At 41.0% G+C, this 25,905-nt stretch overlaps 1 protein-coding gene across 1 annotated transcript; it reads left to right on the top strand.

Annotated features, from left to right (window-relative positions):
* The first annotated feature begins 907 nt into the window (after positions 1-907).
* LOC118850390 lies at positions 908-11,564 on the top strand. The gene is made up of 2 exons (XM_036759749.1): positions 908-2,353; positions 11,055-11,564. The coding sequence occupies exon 1, from the start codon at positions 935-937 to the stop codon at positions 2,012-2,014; it is 1,080 nt and encodes a 359-aa protein (XP_036615644.1). The 5' UTR covers positions 908-934; the 3' UTR covers positions 2,015-2,353; positions 11,055-11,564.
* Positions 11,565-25,905: the final 14,341 nt, after the last annotated feature.

The raw sequence follows: 25,905 nt of genomic DNA, 5'->3' as shown, positions 1-25,905 counted from the left end.
ACCACCTCTATTTACTTTGAGTATCTTTTTGACCATGGTGGAGGTGGTCCTTCTCATTGACAAGAGTCCGAGGGTCCAATTCAGCCTCCACTTGTTTTCATACAGCCCAGAAACTAAGGATGATTTTTACATTTTTAAATAAAATTTTATGTAACTAAAATAAAACAAAACATTATTTTTAAAAATTTTAAATCATTCTTAGCTCACTTCCCCCTGAATAATAAGAAATGACTGTCAGAATGGAAATGAAGTAAATCTTGATGGTAAGTAATGGCGCCATCTTATAATTTGTGATAGAAGAGAAGAAAACCATGTGTATGGTCTGACATGTATCCCTTGGATTTTGGAAGAGCAGATTTTGAAAAGATTCAGAGGAAGAATAAGTACTGTCTTGTTGCTTAAAATTTTATTCAACAAGTAGGCACAGGAAGAATGGGAAGCTATCAAAAGTAATTCTGAAGATGGAAAGAATAAGGATTCCAGTGAAAAAGAAAGGGGGGAGGGGTGTTGTCCAAAAACAGCAATGTGAATGCACAAAGAATTTACTAACCAATTTAGATTTTTTTTTAATATATGCATTTAATGGGAGTTGGAAGAAGAGAAACATCCTTTTTTTTTTTCCTTTTAATACAGTTTATACACTTCTTCTGCCCAGCCCAGATAAGAGTGTGGTTCAGGATGTCCCTCCCTTCTTAAAGCACCTGTTTTGTTTTGTTTTCTTTTCGTTTGAATGACCCCTGTGAAGCCACATTCCAAGAAGAATTATTTAATTTTCCTTCCCCACTTCCCTTCTGGAGTCACGGTTAGCTCCGCGCTGGGCATCCGCAGGCAGTGGAGCATCCGTTGTCGTTCTCAAGGTCCTTTGCTCTTTCCGCTTTGCGCAGGCGCTGTTCCTCATCTTTCGTTGGTAACGAACCTGGACGTTTCTGTGACTATGGCGGGGCAGCTTAGAGCCACCAGTGAATTTGGGCGCAGGGCCCCCAGGGGCTTCCTAACACCCTGGACTGGCCCAGGCCCCTACAACTGCCCAGGCCCATATCGGGAGCTTCACTGTGCCCCAAACGATGCCGGCTCTCCCAAACCCAAGAGGAGACGGGAGGGCCCGGGGTGGGGAGACGAGGCCTGGGGCGTCATGCAGCCGGACCTAGCCTCATGGTGCTGGGAGGCTGGGATAGCCAGCCTCGGGCCCCCAGACCTGGCCGCGGGGAGGCCGAGGGGCAGACCTGCGGGTCCTCCAGGCCCAGGCCTCCGAGTTAGTTCCGTGATGGGATCAGCGCCAGTACTGTGGACACCAGCTTGTCAAAGGAAACCCCTGGAGTGGGCATATCAAAGTTCCCTGGAGAAAAGGCAAGAACCCAGGGGTTCCCTGAAGCAGAAGGAAGAAAAGGAAATTCATTCCATAGTCCATGTAGACACAAAGAAAACTCCTGGGAATTTCTTGATGGAGAAAGAAGCTTGGTTTTTCCTAAGTGAAGAAGAGGAAACAGCATCCCTGGGTTTTTTGGAAGTAGAAGAGAGGGAACTTGTGACCAAGAAAGAAAGAGATTGGAGTTCTCAGCAGAAGCTTAGAGAAGATTATATGTCACTCCACTTCCCCAGTATTCCTAGGAAAGAAGATGAAGTTCTTTCTGCATACCCTAAGTTAGATTGCTTCCCAAAGAATGAAGCAGAGTCCAAATCCATTGACATGGATGTGCAGGAAAATCATACTAAGAAGCATTCACCATTTGCTCTGGCTTCACCTGTAAATTCTGCTAGGATGAAAAGAATTATAAAGACCTGGCCACACTGGTGTGGCATTCCCTTTGAAGCAGATATGGTTATGGGGGCACTTTCCATGTACCCAGAGAATCCACCGTGGCCAGCATCTGTGGAATTTCTAGATAATCCTCACACCTCTCCACTTGATCTCTATGGGAACCAGAGTATGCTCAAGAAGAATAAGTGGCCTCATTTCATCAGTGGCCCTAAGACCTCTGGGCACCTACATCCTAGATGCTGCCAAGGTGCTTGAAGATTTGGATTAAAAAGGACCTTTTGGTCCCACAGCCTCCTTTCCTCTGTCTCATGCCATGTGACATTTATTGCAATGTTAGTAAATTTTATTGATTTTTTTTTACCCAAGACAAAACTGTTTGGGTTTTTTTGGACCTGTTGCATCAGCCTTTTAGCACTTGAGCACTGTTGTAGAGTTCTCATCTACATCTTCCATTTTTCTGGTTCCAATTTAGTTGTTTTTTTTTTTTTCTGTATGTGCTTGAAACCTATCAGACAGTCCATTCAGCTGTCAAGCATAAACTGTATTCTATCGAAGAGCATTTTCAAAATTGTGATTGTGGATCTAGGATTATATGTAAGTAATATTATTTGTATTTGGGTCATGAGAAATGACAACAGTTGGGCAGGTCCTTTTCTGGTCATACGTTCTCTATATTCAGTGACCATGTATACTGGGTTTTCTACTGTAGTCTCAATTTCAAGAAAAGAAAAGTATACTTTCTTACAAAGCTTTGCTAAAAAAATATCTTTTATTAGTTTATGTGTTCTAGTTGTTAGTTTGAAAAGTTTGGTCAAGGTCGCTATATAACAGAGCATTATGTCCTAAGAGCTATAAAAGGGAAGTGTAACTCATTTATTTGTTCAACAGATATTTAATCAGATGCAGTACCGTAGAAGTGAGAGGAAGCTTAGAGATCATTGAATCAAATGGTTCCAAAACATTTTGATATCAGGACTTCTTTATACTCTTAAAAATATTGAAGATCCTTCCTCCAAGAGATTTTATTTACATGAGATATCTATCAGTAATTACCACATTAGAAATTAAAATATCTTTGTTATTATTAAAATACTTTTGACTTCATGGACCCCCATGAGAGAATCCCTGAGATGGACCACTGGACCACACTTTAAAAACTGCTATTCCAGCTCATCCTCTTCTTTGACAAATGAAAGAACTGAGACTTGTGATTGATGAAATCTGAAATAAATGAGGAAACAAAAGTTTGAGCTTCTGAGCATATTGATTTATTAAGCAATGCATGTCAGTTATATCACAAATCAAGACCAGGCTCCTCAGCTTGGCATCAGGCCTAGAATATTAGGAGAGACAGATTTTTATGCATTAAAAGAGAGCAACAGGATATAACTCAGGATACAAGTTAGGCAACTTGACTTCTAATTGGAAGAATGATTAGGGACTTCCCAAGTTAGGAGGGGGAGAGTAAACAGGCGCAATTCCCTGAAATCAGAAAAAGAGGTGTTCCACTCCCCCCGTGTCTATATTCATCAAAGGAGGATGGAAAAGTAACTGATTAATCAGTATGGGACCAGTTTTCAGATAAGGCATATGGGTTGCTCGAGGTGTATAATTGTGAGAAAACGCCTTGCATTAGTCTTCAAATCAGACTAGGTTTCTGGTCAACGTGGTCCTTAGCAACAGGTAGAGATGGGCCAGCTTCCCAGCCATGCGTGGCTAGGTAGAAATAATGCAATAAAGTTTTCTCACAATTCCTATAATTGAATAAAGTTTCTCACAAGACAGAAATTGGACTAAACCCATAATTGAATACAAAGGGAACTGAGCTAAATCCAGAATTATGTCACAAGATTGAATCAGTGTGGTTCACTCAATCCCCACAATTGCCACAGACTAGCAAGATTAAGACAACCTGCCCAAAGTCGTACACCTGTTAGTGGTTTCTCAGAAGTCCCAGTACAATTGTTCTTCATGATAATTGCTCTTAACCTGGGGTCTCTAAACTTGGAGGGGGACAAACAGACTATATTTCAATGTAACTGATTTCCTTAGTAAAAGTGCGTATTTTATTTTATGCCTTTAAAAACATTCTGAGAAGGGGTACATCCATAGGTTTCACCAGACTACCAAGAGTGTGGCGTCCACAACACAAGTTTAAGGACTCTTGCACTAGAGTACGTCATGGAGCGTGCCCTACTCCTTAGCTTCTAATATAGACAATGTTGCATGATATTCATAATAAAACCTAAAAATCTCAAAACTGTAAGGTTCTTCATAAACCATTTAGCTAGTACAGCAGATTTTTGTTTTTTGTTTTTTTACAGTTGCTGATCCCAAAATGTTTTGTGATAAATCATCTAACATTTGTTGACCACCTATATGGCCAGTGTGGTATAATACAAAAATAACCAGACTGGGAGTCAGGAGTCTGGATTCTAGTAAGGGATTGGGTTTTTTGGTCTTCAGTTTTCTCACCTTTTAAATGATGGGATTAGAGGTCATCAATTACAAGGTCCAGTTGTAAAATTGTGTGATTCTATGACTGCAAGATATTGTGTATACATCCCAGTTGTTAACATAGCTTTTATTAGTAATTTTAGTTACTATTAGTGTTATCCCTTTTCAGATCAAAACCTTGAAAGTCCCCAAAGGTCCTGGAGCCCTTGAATCCATGTATTGACCTATCATTTTTTAAAAAGCTTTTTAGCAAAAGTTACCCCCAAGAGAAATAATGGCCCAGACAGCATTACAGGAGAAAATGAACAACTCATAAACCTCGTGGAAATTGGAATACTGCCCCCAATATCTTTTGTGAAGTGAAGGTGGTATTGATTTTTAGACCAGGCAAAGATAACCCTCAAATACCGTCAATTCTGCTCTCAGGCCACATGCACATTCCCAAAAAGCACCTCATTATGCAAGGTAAAATTTTACAAAGATAGCTCTTAGTTCACATGGATAAATGGTCAAGCCTATGAATAGAGAGAAGAAACATAAAGTTCATAATCACTTGAAAAATTGCTCAGACTCACTAGTAAATAAAGAGACATAATATAAAAGTATTGAGGTGTACTACTTTGCACCCATAAAATTGGCAAAAAAGAATATAAAGTAATGAAACTATATTGATGGGGTTGTGAAGAAACTGGTAAATTCATGCATTGCTTGTAGAATTGCAAGCTTGTAGAATATTTTAGTAGTACTCAATAAAGATTTTTTTAAGTTATATCCTTTTACCCAATGATTCTATTCTTGGAAATATTCCCTAAAAATGTTATTTAAAACATTTTAAAACAACGTAAATCTTTTCTCAGCATTATTTGTAATTACAAACAATTGGAAACAACTCAACTTCCAGTAGTAAGGGAATGGTTAGATAAATCGTTATATATTAATGTAAGAAATGCTATAATGAAATTAACAATAAGTATGAAGACTATGGGGACAGCTTGGTGGTTCAGTGGATACAGCAGGGGGCTTGGAATCAGGAAGATCTGAGTTCAAATCCAGCCTCAGGCATTTAATAGCTGTGTGACCCTGGACAAGTCACTCAACCCCTATTTGCCTCAGTTCCTGAAATATAAAATGGGGACACATTGGAGAAGAAAATGGTAAACCACTCCAGTGTCTTTGCCCAGAAAACCCTATGGACAAGTTCACAGGGTCATGAAGAATCAGACGTAATTGAACAACAAATGAGGAATATGAAGAAATGTGTAAAGATCTTTATGAGAATGCAAAGTCGGGGGGGGGGGGGAGTAGAACCAGAAGAACAGAGTACACAATAACCCTAACTATATAAGAAAAGTGAATAGGAGTAAATCCTTATGGGTTTGGGAGAAGAAGAGCTATACTTAGCCTTGGAGTCAGGAAGACCTGGGTTCAAGTCCATCCTCTGACACACAATAGCTCTGTGACATTAGGCAAGTCACTAAACCTCAGGCTGAGCTCTAAAACTGTAACTTACAAAGCAGACTTGCTTTGATAGAGGGAGTTCCATTACTAGTAATCATGAGGTCTAGAAATCACATGTCCGGTCCAGAAAGAAAATATTTGAAAGTGAGTTTAATTGGTTGTATTGGTATTGAATATTCTTTAAAAATAAATCATTTTAAAAAGTGGTTAAGCATATATCAGGGACAGAGCCAAAAAGGCAGAGTAGAGAATGCCCTACAGTTGAGATCTCCCAACAACTCCCTCCAAACAACTTTAAAATAATGCCTCAGATCAAATTCTAGAGTGGCAGAGACAGCGAAATGTTGGAGTGAGACATATTTCCAAACAAAGACAACTTAGGAGGTTGGAAGGAGAAATCTATGCCACTGGGGTAGGGGCTGGCTTGGAGCACATACGGTAGCCACACCACTTGTGGGACTTAGTGACAAAAGCAGCAACTTCAAGAGCTCTTGGCCCAAAAGTGGTAAGAGATTGGACAACTGGTCAGAAAGAGGTGACAGGGGACCCTGTGCTAGCACTGGTCAGAGAATAGGTCACTGTTTGGCAACTCCATTACTCATACCCACTTCTAGGTTTGCAGTTTCAGAATAAAGAGGAGTGTTTTCAGTGCCCTGAGGAGCATTTGGGGTCATAAGGGGAAAGGGACCCTTTCTGGATAAGGAGCAGAACACAGAACAGGAGAACAGTTACCACACTTCTCCCTGGATCGTACCACCTTGAATCATTAAAAACTTCAAAACCCCAAGAATTAGCTCAGAAAATAGCAATGTGAAAAAGCATAAAGCTTGGAACAGTGCCTGCCTCACCCAGGTGAGCAGAGGTCAACTTTAACACGAAGTTAAAAGTCAACAGTACGCTGGAGAAATAAGCAAACAACAACAAAAAAGTTAGAGGTCAGGGGAAGATCAAGACACAAAGTCAGAAGATAATGATGTCAAAATAGCTACAAGCCAAGCCTCAGAAAATGCATATTGGGCATAAGCCCAACAAGAATTGCTGGAAGAGCTAAAAATTTGTTTTCAAAATCAAATAAGAGAAGTAAAAGAAAAGTAGAATATGAATAAATGAGAGAAATGCAAAACTATGGAAAGATGATTAGCAACAGCTTGGTAAAAGAGGCACAAACAATACAAAAGAAATAACACTTTAAAAAATTGGTCAAAATATGAAAATAATTCTTTCAAAAGCAGAAAAAGGGGGAAAAAGTACAAAAACTCACTGAAGAAAATAATTCCTTAAAACTTAGGATTGAGCAAGTGGAAGCTAATGACTCCATGAGATATCAAAAAACAGTAAAAACAAAGTCAAAAGAATGAAGACATAGAAGAGAAGGTGAAATTTCATCAGAAAAACAACTGACCTGGAAAATAGATTGATGATACATAATTTAAGAGTTATTGGACTACCTGAAAACTATGATTTAAAAAAAGAGCCTAAAAATCATACTTTGTGGGGATGGAGCTAAGATGGCTGCTGGAAAGTAGGGACTCGCTTAAGCTCTCCCCCAAATCCCTCCAAACACCCATAAAAAATAGCTCTGAACAAATTCTAGAGCTACAGAACCCACAAAATGACAGAGGGTAACAAGTCTCCAGTCCACGATGGCCTGGATGGTCTCTGGGAAGAGTCTATCACAGAGTGCTGGGAGTGAAGCACAGCCTAGCATGGGCCGTGCCAGGACAGACCAGACAGGGAGTTGGGTGGAGCAGGCCTCACAATCATGACTCACTGAGCCGTAGCAGTTACCAGACTTCTCAACCCACAAACGCCAAAGACCATGGAGCAGGTTAGTGAGAAAGCTGCTGGATCTGGGTGAGAGAAGTGTGGAGTCCAACCCCAGCCCCAGGGGCAGCGTAGGTGGCATGGCAGCAGCAGCAGGAACTTCCTGTGGCTGCTTCCAGAGTTCCAGCCGTGGCTACTTCCAGCCTCAGGCCCAGATGGTGGGAGGAATCAAGTGGCAGATCAGAGCAGGAGTGCAGGGATTGCTTTGCTGGAGCAGAGGCAGGGTTCTCTTGCTTTGTCCTGCTTGGATCTGGGTCATGATCTTTGTTTGAGGTTCTTGGGGAAGGAGGAGCACTGCTGTGGCCGAGCTTGCAGTGACTAAGGAGTAGAAGTAGCACTGAAAAAAGCAGTGCAAGGTCCCTAAAGTTTGGGACAAAGCACTCTCCATTCTAGAAGCAGTCATACCCTGACAAAAAGTTCAAGGGTCAAGTAGTTCACTGGGAACATGACCAGGCAGCACAAAAGGACTTAGACTCAGACTCAGACTTAGACTATAGAATCTTTTTTTAGTGACAAAGAAGATCAAAACATACAGCCAGAAGAAGTCAACAAAGTCAAAGAGCCTACACCAAAAGCCTCCAAGAAAAACATGAACTGGTCTCAGGCCATGGAAGAGCTCAAAAAGGATTTGGAAAAGCAAGTAAGAGAAGTAGAGGAAAAATTGGGAAGAGAAATGAGAATGATGCAAGAAAACCATGAAAAACAAGTCAATGGCTGGCTAAAGGAGACCCAAAAAATACTGAAGAAAGTAACACCTTTAAAAATAGACTGACCCAAATGGTGAAAGAGCTCCAAAATGCCAATGAGGAGAAGAATGCCTTAAGGGGCAGAATTAGCCAAATGGAAAAGGAGGTCCAAAAGACCACTGAAGAAAATACTGCCTTAAAAATTAGAATGGAACAAGTGGAAGCTAGTGACTTAATGAGAAATCAAGAAATTATAAAACAGAACCAGAAGAATGAAAAAACCACTGACCTGGAAAATAGATCCAGGAGAGATAACTTAAAAATTATTGGACTACCTGAAAGCCTTGATCAAAAAAGAGCCTAGACATCATCTTTCAAGAAATTATCAAGGAAAACTGCCCTGATATTCTAGAACCAAAGGCTAAAATAGAAATTGAAAGAATCCAGCAATCACCTCTTGAAAAAGATCCCAAAAAGAAAACTCCTAGGAATGTTGTTGCCAAATTCCAGAGTTCCCATGTCAAGGAGAAAATATTGCAAGCAACCAGAAAGAAACAATTTGAGTATTGTGGAAACACAATCAGGATAACACAAGATCTAGCAACTTCTACATTAAGGGATCGAAGGGCTTGGTATATGATATTCCAGAAGTCAAAGGAGCTAGGACTAAAACCAAGAATCACCTACCCATCGAAACTGAGCATAATACTCCAAGGCAAAATATGGATTTTCAATAAAATAGAAGACTTTCAAGCTTTCTCAATGAAAAAATCAGAGCTGAATAGAAAATCTGATTTTCAAATACAAGAATCAAGAGAAGCATGAAAATGTAAACAGGAAAAAGAAATCATAAGGGACTTACTAAAGTTGAACCATTTTGTTTACATGCCTACATGGAAAAATGATATTTGTTACTCATGAGACCTTTCTCAGTAGTTGAAGAGAGTACACACACACACACACACACACACACACACACGCATATATACAGACAGAGGGGACAGGGCGAGTCAAATATGAAGGGATGATATAAAAAAAAATTAAATTAAATTAAGGGGTGAGAGAGGAATATATTTGGAGAAGGAGAAAGGGGGAGATAGAATGGGGTAAATTATCTCACATAAAAGTGGCAAGAAAAAGCAGTTCTATTGGAAGAGAAGAGGGGGCAGGTGAAAGGGAATGAGTGAATCTTGCTCTCATCAGATTTGACTTAAGGAGGGAATAACATATACACTCAATTGGGTATCTTGCCCTACAGGAAAGTAGGGGAGAAGGGGACAAGAGGCACAGGTGTGAGTCAATTGCATTGGCTTGATGTAAAAAAATGTAGCAGTGAGAAAGAGGGATGCACTGAGAGAATGGGGAAGGGAGAGGAAGAATGGAGGAAATTATTGCACATAAAAGAGGTGTGCAAGGAAGAGCTTTTACCATAGCAGTGAAACTGGGGAAAGAGGCGTGGACAATGCTACAGACTTGTGTACATAAATCCATTTTACCCAATAGGGAAGTAAGAGGGGAGAGAGATTAAAGCTGGAAGAGGAGAGGGCAAAAGAAGGGCAGATAAAAGAAGGCAGTGGTCAGATGCAAAACAGACTTTTGAAGAGAGACAGGGAAAAAAGAGAGAGAGAGTAAAGGATAAACAGAAGAAAATAGGAGGGAGATGCACAATAACCATAACTGTGAATGTAAAAACTCACCTATAAAATAGAAGTGGATAAGAGGATGGATTAGAAACCAGAATCCAATAATATGTTGTTTACAAGAAATACACTTGAAACAGGAAAATACACACAAAGTTAAATTGAAGGGTTGGGGCAGAATCTATTATGCTTCAGCTGAGATAAAAAGCAAAGGTAAGGGTAGCAGTCATGTTCTCAAACAAAGCAAGAGCAAAAAGAAAAAGATCTAATTGAAAAAGATAATCAGGGCCAAGGAAGGTTTCATAGGGTTTGTTGATTAACAATATCAGGACTTCACAATTCCGTAAGAAGAAAGTTCCAGATGTGGTATTTTACCCATAAAGGACCCCATGCCTTGCAAACATAGTTACTGAATCAGAGTTCATAGGACCATTGATTTAAAGGTGGAACTGACCTTAGTGGATGAGTCCAAACTCCTCCTTTTGTAGATGAGGAAACTGAAATATAGAGGGTAAGTGACTTGTCTAAGGTCATGTAGCTAATGAGTGTCTGAGGCAGGTCTGCCTGACTCTTTAAATCCAGTCTGTCCATTAGTTTGCTCTATATGGTAGATATAAGTCAAAGTGCTGACTTTTTTTCTGTGTGGCATATAGTATCCTTCCTGGCTAGACTTAGCTCCTACCTACCAGCCTGCATCAGGTTTCCCATTAAGGAAGTTAATGGGATTTTTATATCTGTGAAGAAACATTAGCTTCTAAAAGTGTATATGCTTTGTTTGGCGGATGATCAAGAGCCAAAGTATCTATTTAGTAAAGGAAGAATACAAAATATTTGAAAGAATTTTTTTATATTTTGGAAGTAGAGAGAAAAATTACCTAAACTTGGACAACTTACTAGGATGTGAATTTTAGAGAGCCGTTATCTTTGAAGTTATCGCTAGCACATCTGGAGGTTAAGTAATGACACTTAAATAACACAGAAACATCAAAAATCAGGGAACTGGCCTCAGAAACCTGTTTGCATCATATAGATATTTTGCATCATTCACCTAGTGAAGGCTGTCTGGAATATCTTTTTTTGATGGGATTTCCATGCACTGATATCTATCAGTGAAAGGATTTGCTCTAGAAGTAATTGACTCAGGCGCAGAATGCTGGGGCCTCTAAGTGGCTAAAGCACTAAACCATACAACCTTTTCCCTTACTAACTTCTAATCTTTTTTTAAACTAGGCCTACTCATCTTTCAGAAGTCTTTGAGATGCCAGGTGTGTGCGTGTATCAGAAACATGGTGAGCTCCTCTCCTGGGAACCGGACACCAAGCATTCCTAAATCAACTGCTGCCATTGCCTGAAGATAGGGAAAAATCCTTTGTCAAGACTTGTCTCTGGTCACCTTCCAGGGAAGCACCTCCTGCTTCTTGTCCAGCTTAGCCTGGAAGAAAAGAATTTGCTTTAGTGACATCACCAAAATCCAGGGCCTGGCTACATAGAAGTAAACAAGATAATGCTTTGCCATCCTAGTCCCTAACCTCCCAACTATAACTTAGTAGAGGGACTTATTTGATCTTACGTACCCCAGAGGCAAATATAAATTTCCTTTTTACTTCTTTGTTTTCCTCTCAGGAGAAAGGCATCTTTGGTGCCCCTGCTGTATTTATCTTATGTTATAATAACACAGACTAAATGAGATAATGTGCTTCGCAAACCTTAGAGTTTATATAAATATCAGCTGTTATTGCCAACTGTTGTCACTGCTATTACTTCTTCCTAGCCTTTCTCAAGCTCCAACTTGACTTCTTCCACCATCCCTCCCACCCTTATCCTGCACAGAAAAGGGAACAGAAAGTGTTAACTTCAGTTGAGCTTCTCTTGGATCCAGAGGCATTTCCTTTCTTCCAAGTCTTAGCTTTGCTTCTTGCGTAAGTTTGGAGTTTTACTGTTTTCTTAGTCATCTGGTTTTTTTTTTTTCTGTTTTCAAGTCCTTTACAAAATAGCCAACTCTAACAATTTGATCCTCATTTGGCTTTTGTTTAAAAAAACACTAAATAATGAGTAAACAGCTAGCTCTTTCTGGTATCCTTGTTTAAAAAAAAAAAAGACTATAACATCCTCAAATTTCATCATAGGAATTTTCCACTGACCACAAAACATAGAGGAAAGGATGTTAGAGAGCACTGATTTCAACTCCCTCATTTTATGGATGGGGAAACTGAGGCCCAGGGAGTGAGGCAGCTTTGTTATTCTCAAATGGCAAGTTAGTATCAGGGAGAGGACCAGAAACCAGATCACTTCCTCATAGTCTAGTGTTCTTTTGCACTGGATTTTAGCCTTGGGACTCACCACCTACTTTCATAAGCCTCTTCCCTTTAATCTCCAGAACTACATAATCTAATCCTTTAATAGTCCTCAAGTCAAATGAAGTGACCCCCCTTTAGATCATTGTCTAATCGATCATTTCAGTTTGACTAACATTACAGCATGAAAGATGTTATGCTGGAGTATGAGGCTACAAAGATGAATACTTAAGTAGTTCTTTGCTCAACAAGATAACAGTCATTAGAAGGGAGAAGATTTGAAAACAATTAAATATGATAAAAGGTGTGACACCTATGGGTATGCATATGGTACTTTGGATGTCCACTGAATGACACTTGCGGTAGTGTAAAGTGTCCACATAAGCACATATACTACTCTCCCTCCCCTAAATAAAGGCAATGTGTCTCTGTATTATCCATAGAAGGAATGTAATGTCAATTGTCCACTGGGAGAGGAGGGGGGAGGAGGAGGGGAGATCCAGGGTCCAATAAGCCACCAGCCTATAGAGTCTCAAGTGTCTGTGACACGTTCTCCAAGGCATGACTCTAAAGCCAGCGCCCCCTTAGTTCAGGTTCTATGTTGAGACAAAATGCAGTATTCAAAGTCATTAAGCACTTAACAAAGATGGTTCTCTTCGCCCTGACATAGTAAGAATGTGCATCAAAGATACAGGGGCCCTTAAGTTTCCTTGGATGCTTCAGTTCTTCAGGGTCTCGTGCTTGAGGTGGTCTTAGGCCCCCACCAGGTCTCAGAAGCCTAGCCCCCAAATTCCTGGGACTTCTTGTTCCTCTCCATGATAGGAAGCTGTAGCAGGGAAGCTGGGGCCAATCAGGCCCCAAGGATAGCTTTGTCTTCTTTTAGGTAAAACTTCCCCATTAGGTGCATCAGGAAAACCCCAGTTCTATCAAATACCACTTCTTGGTCACAAGGTCCTGAGGATCTTCTAGGGGAACTCCCATCATTTAAATGCTTTTAAGACATTTACTAGATAGTCTTCTTAGCATGGGGAGTACTGAGAGAGAAGAAAGGGGAAAAACAAAAATGTAGAGAACAAAAGCCAGAAACCCCTAGGCCTTTCCTCCTGCCTTCAGAAGGACCAAGTCTCAGGCTCGCTGATCCATATGATGGATGATGCCAAACCTTTGCAGTTCACAATGTTCCTGACACAAAGTAGTAACAGTGAACCGGAGCACTCCCAAGAGCCACAGCAGAGCCACAGTGCAAATGATGACACCTCCAATACAGCCACAGATTTTTTCTCCTAATGGAAGGTAGTGGTGATGAGCAGGAGCATCTCCAGTAACAGTAGAAACATTCCTGTTACAGCCAACAATTCTTCATCCCATATCAGGGTCATCTGTACTAAAGTAGCTAAGCTCTAAGCCTCCTGTATGCATCCTATTCCAAAATCTAAGCTGATGTGAAGGCTCTTCTGTATCTTCCACTCAGTATTCCCTGACCTGCCTGCAAAAACTTCACCCTCTCCAACAGCCAATCAAGGAAATTATACTAAGCCTATGCCTCTGTGGAGGGGCTGCCCTCTTCTTCCACAGTGGCTAAATAAGGATTCTTCCCTTACACTCATCCAGTGACTCAGAATTACTACCAAGTCAACTAAGGGATCTCCTTTTCTTCCAGGAAAATACACACCAATGATATAGTTACATAGCAACAATTTTACATCCTCCATTCTATTAGAAGCAAGACAGTTCTCAACAATTTCACGCCTTGATCCCCCAAGCCCTTTCTGGGAAGGAGTTCCTCAAACTATCCCAAAGGAAAGGAAGCCTTTCAATTGAGGGGGACCTGAGCAACTTTTCCAAGGTATTGGGAGCCCTGTGGGAGGATGACGACCTTGATGCCAAGGCAACTCTGCTGGGAAAGGAAAAGGAAGGTCCAGAAAGGGTCAGCCAGAACTATGGCCTGAAACAGTTTTTTTCTTATCAGGTAAGTCTTCCTGGAGACTGGATTCAAGCAACCACTGGACAAGAGAGGCCTTCCCCTTTCCCGGGTAGCATTGATTAGTCCCAGATATGGCTTCTGGGAGGTTGGACACTTGACCTGGTCAGTCCGATGCATAATGATGTAGCTCCTGCTCAGCAGGGGCAAACCTCTTGCCCTGATAGGAAAGTGCCATTTTGCCAGTTAGCTACAGGTTGAGGATCACCTGAGTTAGGAATAGCACTTGTTCTTAGTTAAGGAGATCCTATAGTACTGTGCCCAGCACAACATGGTGTCACCACTAAAATTTCCAGTTCACATTGGACTTTCCCCAACTTTTACTGTTCTTATAATAGCTCTAATACGATGTTTCTGATGAGTGCTGACATGCCCCACAAACAGTTTTATATAAGGGGAGTCATCAGTAAATTCTTCCATCTTGATCCCAAAGGGATCCTTTGATTGTCTGATCCTGTTTTCTCCAGGCCCCAGACCACTTGGCCAGATCCATGACCATTGACTAGGAACTAGTATAAATGAAGATGTTCTCTGGCCCTGCTCTGAGAGAGCCCTCAAGGCTCTCTCCCATGCCAGCCATACAGCCTGGAGCTCAGCCCACTAGAAGGAGAGCTGGATGCCCATTCCTTAGGGCATGGGTCAGCAAACTATGACACAGCCAAATCTTGCCTGCCTCTGTTAAAAAAAAAAACATCCTACTCTTTGCTCACAGACCATACAAAAACAGGCAGTGAGTGGCATTTGACCCTTGGTCCATAGTTTGCCAACCTATGCCCTAGGGCATCCCCTGTTACCAGATTAATAGCTGCTGAAATCCAGTGGCATAATAGCCACTTTTAGCAAATGGAGCCATCAGTTAACCAGGTGATTTTTAGGAGCCAGATCCTTATAAGTGGCAGCACAAGAGGCAGTGTTCCAGGGTCTGGACTAGAGCCTCTGGCATGGTTTTGTTTGTGAAAGGATACTAATGCCAGAAGTGTCTTCTAAGCAAAATGATTTCTAAAATACCATTTCCATTTAGCAATAGGGAGCTTCATGCTCTTCCCATCTTGCTAGAGGGACCACCTTGCATCACTCAACCCATAATAGGCAACTCTGGACAAAGGATGATTATATTATCCTGTGTCATATAGCAACTAGGGCCCACTAAGAGATAACTGCTTGATTGGCTGACATGACAAAAAAGGAAAACAACATGTTGGAGAAAATGTGAGAAAATTGGGACACTAATGCACTGTTGGTGGAGTTGTGAACTGATCCAACCATTCTGGAGAACAATTTGGAACTATGCCCAAAAGGCTATAAAACTGTGCATGCCCTTTGATCCAGCAATACCACTTCTAGGTTTGTATCCCAAAGAGATCATTAAAAAAGGGAAAAGAACCCACACGTACAAAAGGCTCTTTTGATGTAGCAAAGAATTGGAAATTTAGTGGCTGTCCATCATTTGGGGAATGGCTGGACAAGGTGTGGTATACAGATATAATGGAATACTATTGTGTTATAAGAAATGATGAGCAGGTGGACTTCAGAAAAACCTGGAAAGACTTGTATGAACTGATGCTGAGTGAAGTGAACAGAACCAAGAGAATACTGTATACAGTAACAGTAACACTGTGTGATGATCAACTATGATTAACTTCGTTCTTCTCAGCAATGCAATCATCCAAGACAATTCCACAAGACTCATTAAGGAAAATTCTACCCATATCCAGAGAGAGAACAAATGGAGTCTGAATGCAGATCAAAGCATATTATTTTCACTTTGTGGAGGGTTGTGTTTTTTTTCCTTTTGTTCTGTTTCTTCTTTCACAACATGACTAATATGGAAATATGTTTTACATGATTACACATGTGTAACCTATATCAGATTGCTTATTGTCTTAGGGAGGGAGGTGGAGAAGAAGGGAGGGATACAAATTTGGAACTTGAAATTAAAAAAATGAATGTTGGAAATTATCTTTACATGTAATTGGGAAAAATAAAATACTATTAAAAAAATAAATCAGCATAAAAAAAGATCTCAAAATATCTCAGTCACAGGAATAGAGGGAAAAGCACTGACAAGTTTGTTAAATCCCATGCTACTCACCCTGGCCCTGAGCTACAGCATTAACAAGATCAGGAACAATTATAATGAAGGGCATAACAATTTCATTCAGCCTCCCATAGTCTATCATAGGTGGTGCCAGGTACTATCTGCTTTACTCCCAGGTAACACAGAGTTGTTGTAAGGGAGCTAGTACAATGCAGTAGTCCAGCTTCCTTCATCTCCATCACTAGAGAAGATGTATCTTTCAGACCCCTCACCCCCTCCCAGGGACCCAATATTGTATGTATTAACTACTTAGGGTGGTTCAGATCAATTCTAAGGGTTTTCATTTGACCTTACCCACAATAATAAGCCTAGAGGCTCTTTGTAGCCTCTCCAGAATGGTACAAATTGGCCAAGGGCTTTAGAGGATACCACTGGTTTGGTAGGGTTGAATGGCCCCTAGTTTCTAAGTGCTGAATTTCCCTGTACACTTTTACTAGCACCCCCATGCTCTGGCCATCAATCACTTCCTTATCAACACTGTATTTCAGGAGCCATACTCCAAACTCCCTCCAGAAGATGGTATCGTTGTCCCTCGCTCACATAATAGGATTTTAGACTCTGTGATTCCCTCCCTCCACCCTATTTGCACTGATAGCAATATTTTTCCATGTCCCAGCCTCCTGCTCAACGTTCACCAATTGATCAGCCCACACCTGAATGGTTGTGCAATGAGAAAGACCCATAGCTAAGTGAAATTATCCAGGTGGGATTTTGCCCAGAAGGCAGGGTTTAAATACCTCTGAGAGGTTGGGCATAGTGTGCAGTTTGGGGTGAGAGGCACACAAATCCAGTCTATCAAACCAGTTTGCTAAAGAAACTTCTCTCCCTTTCAGATCCCCATCAGTGAGCTGTCCGCAAAAGGAATTCCTCTTTACAAGGCCGGGTGAAAATAACCACCTATCTTAGCGACGTAGAAGGGCCAAAGAGCTTTGCCAGTCTAGAGGAAAATGAAGTTGACTCAGAGAGTTCCCTCCAGACTGTGGAAGGGCACAGAGAGTCTTTCAGGATTGGTTACATTAGACTATTCCCTCGGGAGCCATTTCTTCAGATACTTTTCATATTTCTCTTTGAACCTCTCCTACATCCACATCAGTTCCTTGTCGGGAACTGTCTCTTCCTCCAAATTTCCCCACCACCACCACCACCACCTGCTCCCTCAGAGTCTGGTGTTGTCCTGCCTTGGGAACAGTGATAAGATAAACCTGAACTGTCCATCCATCAGTGGGAGTGCCCTGGTCTCAGTCTCAAGTCTACTCTCCTCCAGTCTCCTGGTTCTGATCTCGGCAGCTACTGAAACCTCTGGGTCAGAAACCATGGTGGGGGCAGGGGGAGGGGTTTCCTTGCTGGGTTTCCTTTTTTCTCACTCCCATCAGGAGAAATCTCTTTACTTGTGTGACCTCCACTAACTGTACCTTGGTTTTCATTGCACGATGCCTGAAATCTGAGAGCCCCATCTCTCAAGTCTGCTGAATGTGCAGGCCCTTTTACTTTCAGTCTTATTACACTGGCAATCCACCTTCTGCAGAAGACTCAATAGCATCCAGAGAATGATGGCCTCATTGCTTTCTTTACCCATCCGGATGGTGTCCTCCAGCCCCCAGTGAGCCGATATCTCTCTGCCTGAGCCGGAGACTTACAGACTCCATCAGGAGGGCTCTTTCAACAAGAAGCCATGCAGTGTCTTATCATGCAATCACACTAGCCTAGTCTCTTCGTGGCTAGGACTTTTCATGCCCTCAATGACCACAAAGTAGGTCAGGGAAGCTGAGGTCAATCAGGCCCCTAAAAGAGTTCTATCTTCTTTTTGGTCAATGCTGTGAGTGGGAGGAAAGAAGTTGCATTAGGGAAATGCTGGTCCCATCACACACACACACACACACACACACACACACACACACACATATATAGATAGATAGATAGATAGATAGATAGATAGATAGATAGATAGATATAGATATATAGATATATGCCAGGGAACTTCCTAACCAGTGCCGAGGAATTTATCCCCCACTAGTCTGGGTTCTTCATTTATCAATATATATCTTTAAAAATACTAAAATTAAGAAATCTGGGGGTGGCTAGGTGGCACAGTGAGTAGAGCCCTGGCCCTGGAGTCAGGAGGACCTGAGTTCAAATCCATCCTCAGATACTGACACACTTGTTAGCTGTGTGACCTCGGGCAAGTCACTTAACCCCAATTGCCCTGCCCCCCCCAAAAAAAAAACGAAAAAAAAAGAAATCTGTGGTTCTGCCCAAGCCTTGTGTGTTGAAATTGTACCTTGTTCTGGAACCCTCACCACAACCCTCCAAATTACTATATTAAATAAGCTTATAATTAACTAGTATAAGGTAACAATAGTAGGAAGATTGCAAAGGGAAACTTAAAATCACTAACAAACTGCCACATAAATCAAGGGAACATAACAGTTACTTGCAAACAGTCTCATAAATTGGGGAGCATAGGAGCCACTTGCAACTGCCTCTTAAATTAATTGAAGCTATATCCTGAGACTATGTACTAAATTAAGGGAAGCCAGCTCAGCCTTGATGCAACCGCCCCTTGGTCCTGCTAAGGGCCTTAGTCTGTAAGCCTCACATAAGCTCCAGACACAGGAAGTAAGACAGCAAAACCCAGCAAAGCATTATGCTAATCAACTAACCCTAAGGCATTGCTGATAATTTCAAAATGATATGGATATGTTAATGACCCCCCAACCCCCACCAAAACCTTATAAAAACAAGACTCCAACTCCTGCCCACCCTAAGGGTCCATACCGCCCAACTGATCCAGATTTATTGTAAATGACTCTCAGTGTTCCTCCACCTCCCCATTCTTTTCCCTGCTGCTGCCTACCTCTCTTTACCAGTCTGTCTTGTCCCAGTGCCATTTGCCTCTGTTCTCTCTGTGCCTTATTAAAGTTAAAACAATACTCTCCATTTGCTACCATCATGGTCTTTCCCAGTAAGTATCCCCAAAACCACCTGTGCCTGCCCCACCTCAACCCAAAGGAATTCCCTCACAGTCTCATTCCTTAGTCATAAACAGGGAGCACCAGGACTAAGACTATATGCTACTTATAGCTATACCTAATGTGAACAAGGGCAGCTAGGTGGCAGAGAGGATAGAGCACAGCTTGGAACCAGAAGAACTCATCTTCATGAGTTCAAATCCATCCTCAGACACTTACCAGCTGTGTGACCCTGGGCAAGTCACTTAACCCTGTTTGCCTTAGTTTCTTCATCTATAAAATGAGCTGAAGAAGGAAATGGCAAATCCCCTCCAGTATCTATGCCAAGAAAACCCCAAAATGGGATCACAGAGAGTCAGGCACAACTGAACAACAGCAACGATGATAACAAGCATAGCATGATGAATTCATCAGTAGAAAGCAAGGGTGGGCAGCTGAACCTCTTTCCTCCTAGGAGGACTTTTTAACTATATTTGGTTGCAATAAGTCAATTTAATAATTCCATAAGTTAATTAACAATTCACCTTGCATCTAGAATTTCCCTTCTCAGTCAAGAGCTCCATATTCTCTGCACAGAGGCATTAAACTATTGTGGCATGGTCTGACATGCATCCTTAATTTGAGGGAAAAAGATGTCAAAGGGTTCAAGGAAAGAAGAAGTAGGATCCCATGACTTAACCTCTACAAGAGAAGTCAGCTCAAAATGTATAAGATGTTCTCAAGGAGTAAATTCTGAAAAATAAAAATAGAAACAGCTTCAATGAGGAAAGCGGTGGGGAGGGGAAGTTGTCTAAAATACCAATGCGGGTGCACTCACAATTCACTAACAAACTTAGATTTTTTAAAAGGCATATCTCACAGTTATTCAAACAAACTGCCCTCCATAGTATCGTCTGCTGGCTATGTACATGTGTGAAATGGAATCAAGTTCATGTAAGTGAGGATGAATACAAGAGAAAAACCCAGTCCTGAGAGAGTTGTGTCAAGAGTGCTAAAGTTTAGAATGAGCCAGGGTATAATTAATATTGTTAAGAATAACAACAACAAAGGCATTTTTATCAATGCTAGGAACATGAGGAGGACTAAAGGGAAAAGACCACAAGCTCAGCGGATGGGACAATGAGAGCAAGGTCACAAAAGCAGAGTTACTTAATTCTTATTTTGTTCCTTTTTGCTAGGGAAAGACAAATGAGGTTTGGACTCTAGAACAAATGTAGTCACCAGAAAGTTAAAACCCCAGATGAGTAAGGAAATACTAAAGAGAACACCTAGCTTCCCTCAGTAACTTCAAATCAGCACGCCCAGGGGAATTGCATTGCAGGTTACTAAAATAAATGGTGGGAGTGATTGCTAAACAATTGTCGGTGAGCTTTGAAAGTTCATGGAGAAGAAAAGAAATGCTGTGGGATGGGAGAAAGGCATATGTTGTCCTGATTTTGAAAAAAGAAAAATGAAGATTGTGGAGTCTGAAAACAAGAGGTCACTGAGCCTGACTTTGATTCCTTGCAAAATTCTCAAACACATTATTGAAGGGAATATTTGTGACCACTTAGAACGGAAAGCAGTGATCTCTAAGCTCAAATGTTACTTCCTCAAGAAAAAATAATTCCAGTGAAGCATGCCTCCAGCCTCTCAGCAAAAAGTTGCAGAATAAGGCAAATATTTCTAGTTATAACTAATGTGCGAATTTGTTTTCTTTAACAGTACCTCTTTATACAAGAAAGGATCATATGGGGGTGAGGAGGTGTCAGTGGAAAATGACAACGAATTTTTTAAGACCATCAGTAAAATAATCCCAAAAAGGCAATGCCAGACTAACCTCATCTCTTTTATGACACAATTAAACTGGTGGATCATATGAATGCTATAGACAGAGTTAGCCTATATTTCATCATAACATTCTACGAAACTTCTCATGCCCTTCATGAACCACGTGGAGAGAAGCAGCCTAGAAGATACTGGTGCTAGGTGATTCTGAAACATTGTGATCAAAACCAAAGAATCATCATTAATAGATCTGTACCAACTTGGAAGGAAGTCTCTAGTGAAATACTTTTGAAAGCTTTTCTTGGCCTCAGACTTTTTAACATTTTTGTCATTGGCCTAGATGAAATATCTGAAGGGCCTCACATTCTATCTGGAATCCCTCTTCCATTTGAACCATGGACAAGACATCTCCCATGACAGTGGGGAACATCTTAGGCAAATATACATCTCCCTGTATTGTACTTTACTTGACACAAATAATCAGAGGGTCATTTAATAGATATTTTTGTGTTTTCGTTTATCAGAGAATTTGTATGATCTTTTTATATGATTCCTTATTGAAGGAGAATTGTGTTGGTAACCAAGGTACAATTAACACAGTGGGATCTTATATTCTCTGCACCTTTCAGCCAAATTATTGTAGCTGTTCAGTCATTTCAGCCATGTCCAATTCTTCATGACCCCATTTTGAGGTTGGCAAAGGTACTGGAGTGGTTTGCCATATCCTTCTCCAGATCATTTTATAGACGAGGAAACTGAAGCAAACAGGGTTAAGTAACTTGTCTAGGGTCATACAGTTAGTAAGGGTCTGAGGCTAGATTTGAACTCAGGAAGATGATTCTTCCTAACGCCAGGCCTTGTACTCTACTGCTGCACCATCCAGCTGCCCCCATCTCCAGTACAGATTTCCTCAATAAACTTAATCTGATCCAGCTACTCTACAAAGGTTTGTCTCTCTAAGTGCTATTTCTACTTTTTCATATATAGTATGTTTGTGCTAGGTTATTAGTATCCAAATATGGTGATTCTCAGATTATTCCATTTTCCATCTATTTGTCATTCCTATGATAGTTTAAGCTGTGAATGATCCTGGAAGAAAATGGTTCAGTTTATCTCATAGAAGGCTTTCTGCAGTCTAATTTTCGCTTACATAGCTTTTCATTATTTTATGAAATAACACAGCTTGTTATTTCCTGCTTTCCTCTTCTATGATGTTTTACAAATGAGTTTGTATTCTCAATAGAAGCTCATGTTTATGAATGATTCAGTACTGTTTGCATCAAGCCCCAAAATGTTGCAGGGCTGATTATCCAGAAAAAGGCCAAGCTATCAAGGAAAACTAAATGGATTTTCCTTCCTCTCTCATGATTCAGTTTGTGGGTTCCATGTTAGGTGCAGCAGATAGGAATCACCAAAAAGAACAAAGTTGCAAAGATGGTAGAAAGAGAAAATGGCTCAGTCTTGTCTGTTTTAAAGCTAAAGGAAAGCCTTGGGAAGAATTTGTTGCTCTGCTCTCTAGCTCTCCAGTCAGAAGGGAAAGACAGCTGAGGGTGCTAAGAAAATGTCAAGTATCAAAGCCGAATCAGTCTCCACGATAATGAAATTTCAGGTGATGAACTTATTGGGGGAAGTGGGGGAGTGCAAATGACATGTTCCCTTTTACAGTCAGATTCCTAGAAAAAAAACTAGTTTCTATTTGTTGCCTCCCACATCCTTTCCTCTCAGTTATTTCTCCACCCCTTAAAAATCTGGCTTCTAGTCTCTTCACTCAAAGGAAACTGTTCTCTTCAAGGTTACCAATGTTTTTTTTAATTCCAAAATCTAATGTTCTTTGCTCAGTCCTCATTCTTCTTTACCTCTCTGCATCATTTAACAATGCGGACTTCCCCCTCCTCCTGAAAACTTTCTACTCCCTCAGTTTTTGAAACATTGTTCCATCCTGGTTCATCTCCTCCCTCTCTGGCTGGTTCCTCTCAGTCTCCTTTGCTAGATCTATATTTTGATCACTATGTGTGAGTGTACAACAGGGCTCTATTCTGGCTTCCTATTATTTTTTTTGCATCAAGGTGAGTTCAATGATTATTTCTATGCAGATGATGCCCAGATCTATATATCCATCCTCAATGTCTCTCTAGAGTTCCAGTATTATATTACTATTTGCCTACTGGACATAATCTTACTAGAGTTACCCTCCATAAGCATCTTAAATTCAACATGTATAAACCAGACCTCAGAACCTTCTCCCACTACTGAAAAAAAACCCTCCACTCTTCCTAATTTCCTAACTTATATGGTTCTATTGAGGGCAGCAATTCCTTCTAGTCACCAAGGTATGCAACCGTGGGATCATCCTTGATTCCTCACTCTCCCTAGCTCGCACATCCAATAAATTGCCAAATTTTGTCAAGTCTGCCTCTACAACATATCCAGTGCCTTGCTTCGGTCCCCTTTTCTCCACTTAGCCCAGCCCTCATCATCTCTCTTCTAAACCATGGCACTATTCTCCTCCTTGGTCTCCCTCCCTCAAGCTTCTCCCCTGTCCAATCTGTCCTTCACACAGATGGCAAAATGATATTTCTAAAGTACAAATCTGACCATATCACTCCGCTGTTTAAGAAACCCCAGCTACTTTCTAATGGCTAGGATAAAAAATATAAATTTCCCATTGAAGTCTTTCATAATATGGCTCTGACCTAGGTTTGCAGTCTTATAATTGATAGAGATAGAGAAGTCAGAAATAGGAACAGGATCAGGGGGATGGGAAAGATAGGGAAAATTGCTACAGTTTTAGACATTTAGGTTTGAAGTACCAGTGGAACATTCTAACAGAGGTAGACAATAGTGGTTAAAATTCTAGTATGGAATTTAAGACTCAGGATAAGAACTATGGGTTTGAGCCGGCCACATAGATACACAAGTTGAGGTTCTGAGAACGGATGAGATCACCAAGGGAGAAGCTAAAGAGAGAGCGAAGAACAGATGTGATGGGTTATGGGGTCAAATGCTATTTAGCAATTAAGAAGGATGGAGACTGAGAAAAAGCCACTGATGACTTTAGAAACTCAAAGGGTTAGAAGCCAGAATGCAAAAGCTTTAAGTGGGTGGTAAATAAGTTGTCATAAGCCAGGGCTGACCAAAACAATCTGGTACCTCCTGTTCAATTCTGGAACAAAATGAAGCACTCATAGATCTGACTCTAACAAAAGATTTGTTTACCCACAGCAGGAGGAAGATATTCCCCAAGGTTATTGAATGAAAACAACATATTAATTCAGCCAAGCACAGTTTCCCAGTGTGGGTCATGCTGTCAGAACTCAATTAGAAGCCTCAGAGAGAGGCTCATACTAAGTAAGGCATCTAGGAAGCCATATCAATGGCCTAAGCCTTAGTCTCATTTTAAGGAAAAACAGCCTTAAGCTGTTTCACCCACTGTATAAGTAAAATATATAAGTATAGAGTACCTTTCCAGAAATGTGGCAGTGAAAGAGAAAAGAGAAATGAAAGTTAGCTTGAGTAACTAGAATTGAAAGGGAAAAAAAATTAATGGTGGGAGAGTTTGAAGATGCTGGAAAGAGAAAGGAAATCCTGGAGGATAATGAAGGAGGATAGGATGAAGTGAGTAGGTGAAAGTTTTAACCTTGGCTAGAAGAACCACCATTTTCTTGGGCATGGAAGGGAATGCAATCCAATTGGACAACATCTATTAAAGACCTCTGTAAAAGGCATTGTGCTTTGTGGAATGGCTTTGGGGAAGAGTGGGGGAAGGAAGGGAACTGAGACTCCCTGATTAGATTGGGAAGTTTACCTAAATAACTCACTAATAGAACATAAAGGAGTGACCTAAACAACCTGACTATACAGTGAGAAGGTATTCCCTAAACAATTCGATAATATAATAAGCCACTGCCAATTGGACAAAGACTACCGAGGGCAGGGAATTTCTAATAATTGACTAAGATAAGCCATGTGGCCTAGGTAAAAGACAAAGGTGACCCCACTCTCTGAGACAGTTGAAAGGAGAGCCAGCTTTTAAGGACTCATTTGTGTGTCTTGCAGAGGGAAAGGACTCTCTCTCTCTCTCTCTCTCTCTCTCTCTCTCTCTCTCTCTCCTGCTCGCTCTTTCTCTCTCTCTCTCTTCCCCTCCCTCCCTCCCCACTCCCTATAAAAAATGGAATTCTGCAGCAGAAGCACGTGCCCATAGGAAACATGCTTGCATACAACCTGAGAACATGTATAAGCATTTCTGAATTCATCATATTGTTTATAGTTCAAAAGATAGTAGTAGTATATATCATAAGTAGGGGTTAAGGTCCTGTGAAGTCTTTATGTTCAAAAATGTTGGGAACCACCATACTAAGAACTCTCTGAGACAATTTCAGCCTGCGGATGGAGGCAGCTGTCTTCCTAGAAGTGAACCACCACCACCCACGCCGCCAGTACTTAGTATTTATTTAGTCTACATATATTTTATACATGAGGGGCACTGATGGTATAGTGGATAGAAAGATGGCCTCAAAGCCAGGAGGACCTCAATCTGACACCTGCTAGTTGCATAATGCTGGACAAATTACTTAGACTTTCAGTTCCTCTAGGAAACTCCATAAGACAACAAGGTGCCAGCCTGCATTGGTAGAGGGAATTCCTTGCCTGGGAGATCTCCAGTTCAATGAAATCACTAGTCCAGTCCCTATAGCCATATTTTATATCTATTCATCTGTGTCCATGTTATTCCCATCCACCCCCTCCCCAAGCAGAATGTAAACCTCTTGAGAGTAGGAATTTTTTTTTGGTTTTGTATCTATATTGTTTTACATATACTAAGTATGTAACAGGGGTCTGGTGCATATGTAGAGCACCTCTGATGGTGTCTCCCCATGTGAAGAAACTAGGGAGCCTGCTTCTGGGAGAGTCATCGTGATGCATAAGGGTAATGCCCTGGAGAGACCCTGGAGCAAGGACACATATTCCATAA

Source organism: Trichosurus vulpecula, chromosome 5 (assembly GCF_011100635.1).
Source record: "Trichosurus vulpecula isolate mTriVul1 chromosome 5, mTriVul1.pri, whole genome shotgun sequence".
NCBI classification, from domain to species: domain Eukaryota; kingdom Metazoa; phylum Chordata; class Mammalia; order Diprotodontia; family Phalangeridae; genus Trichosurus; species Trichosurus vulpecula.
The sequence above is the reverse complement of the archived record's forward strand: the minus strand, read 5'-3'. Positions and strand labels throughout refer to the sequence as shown.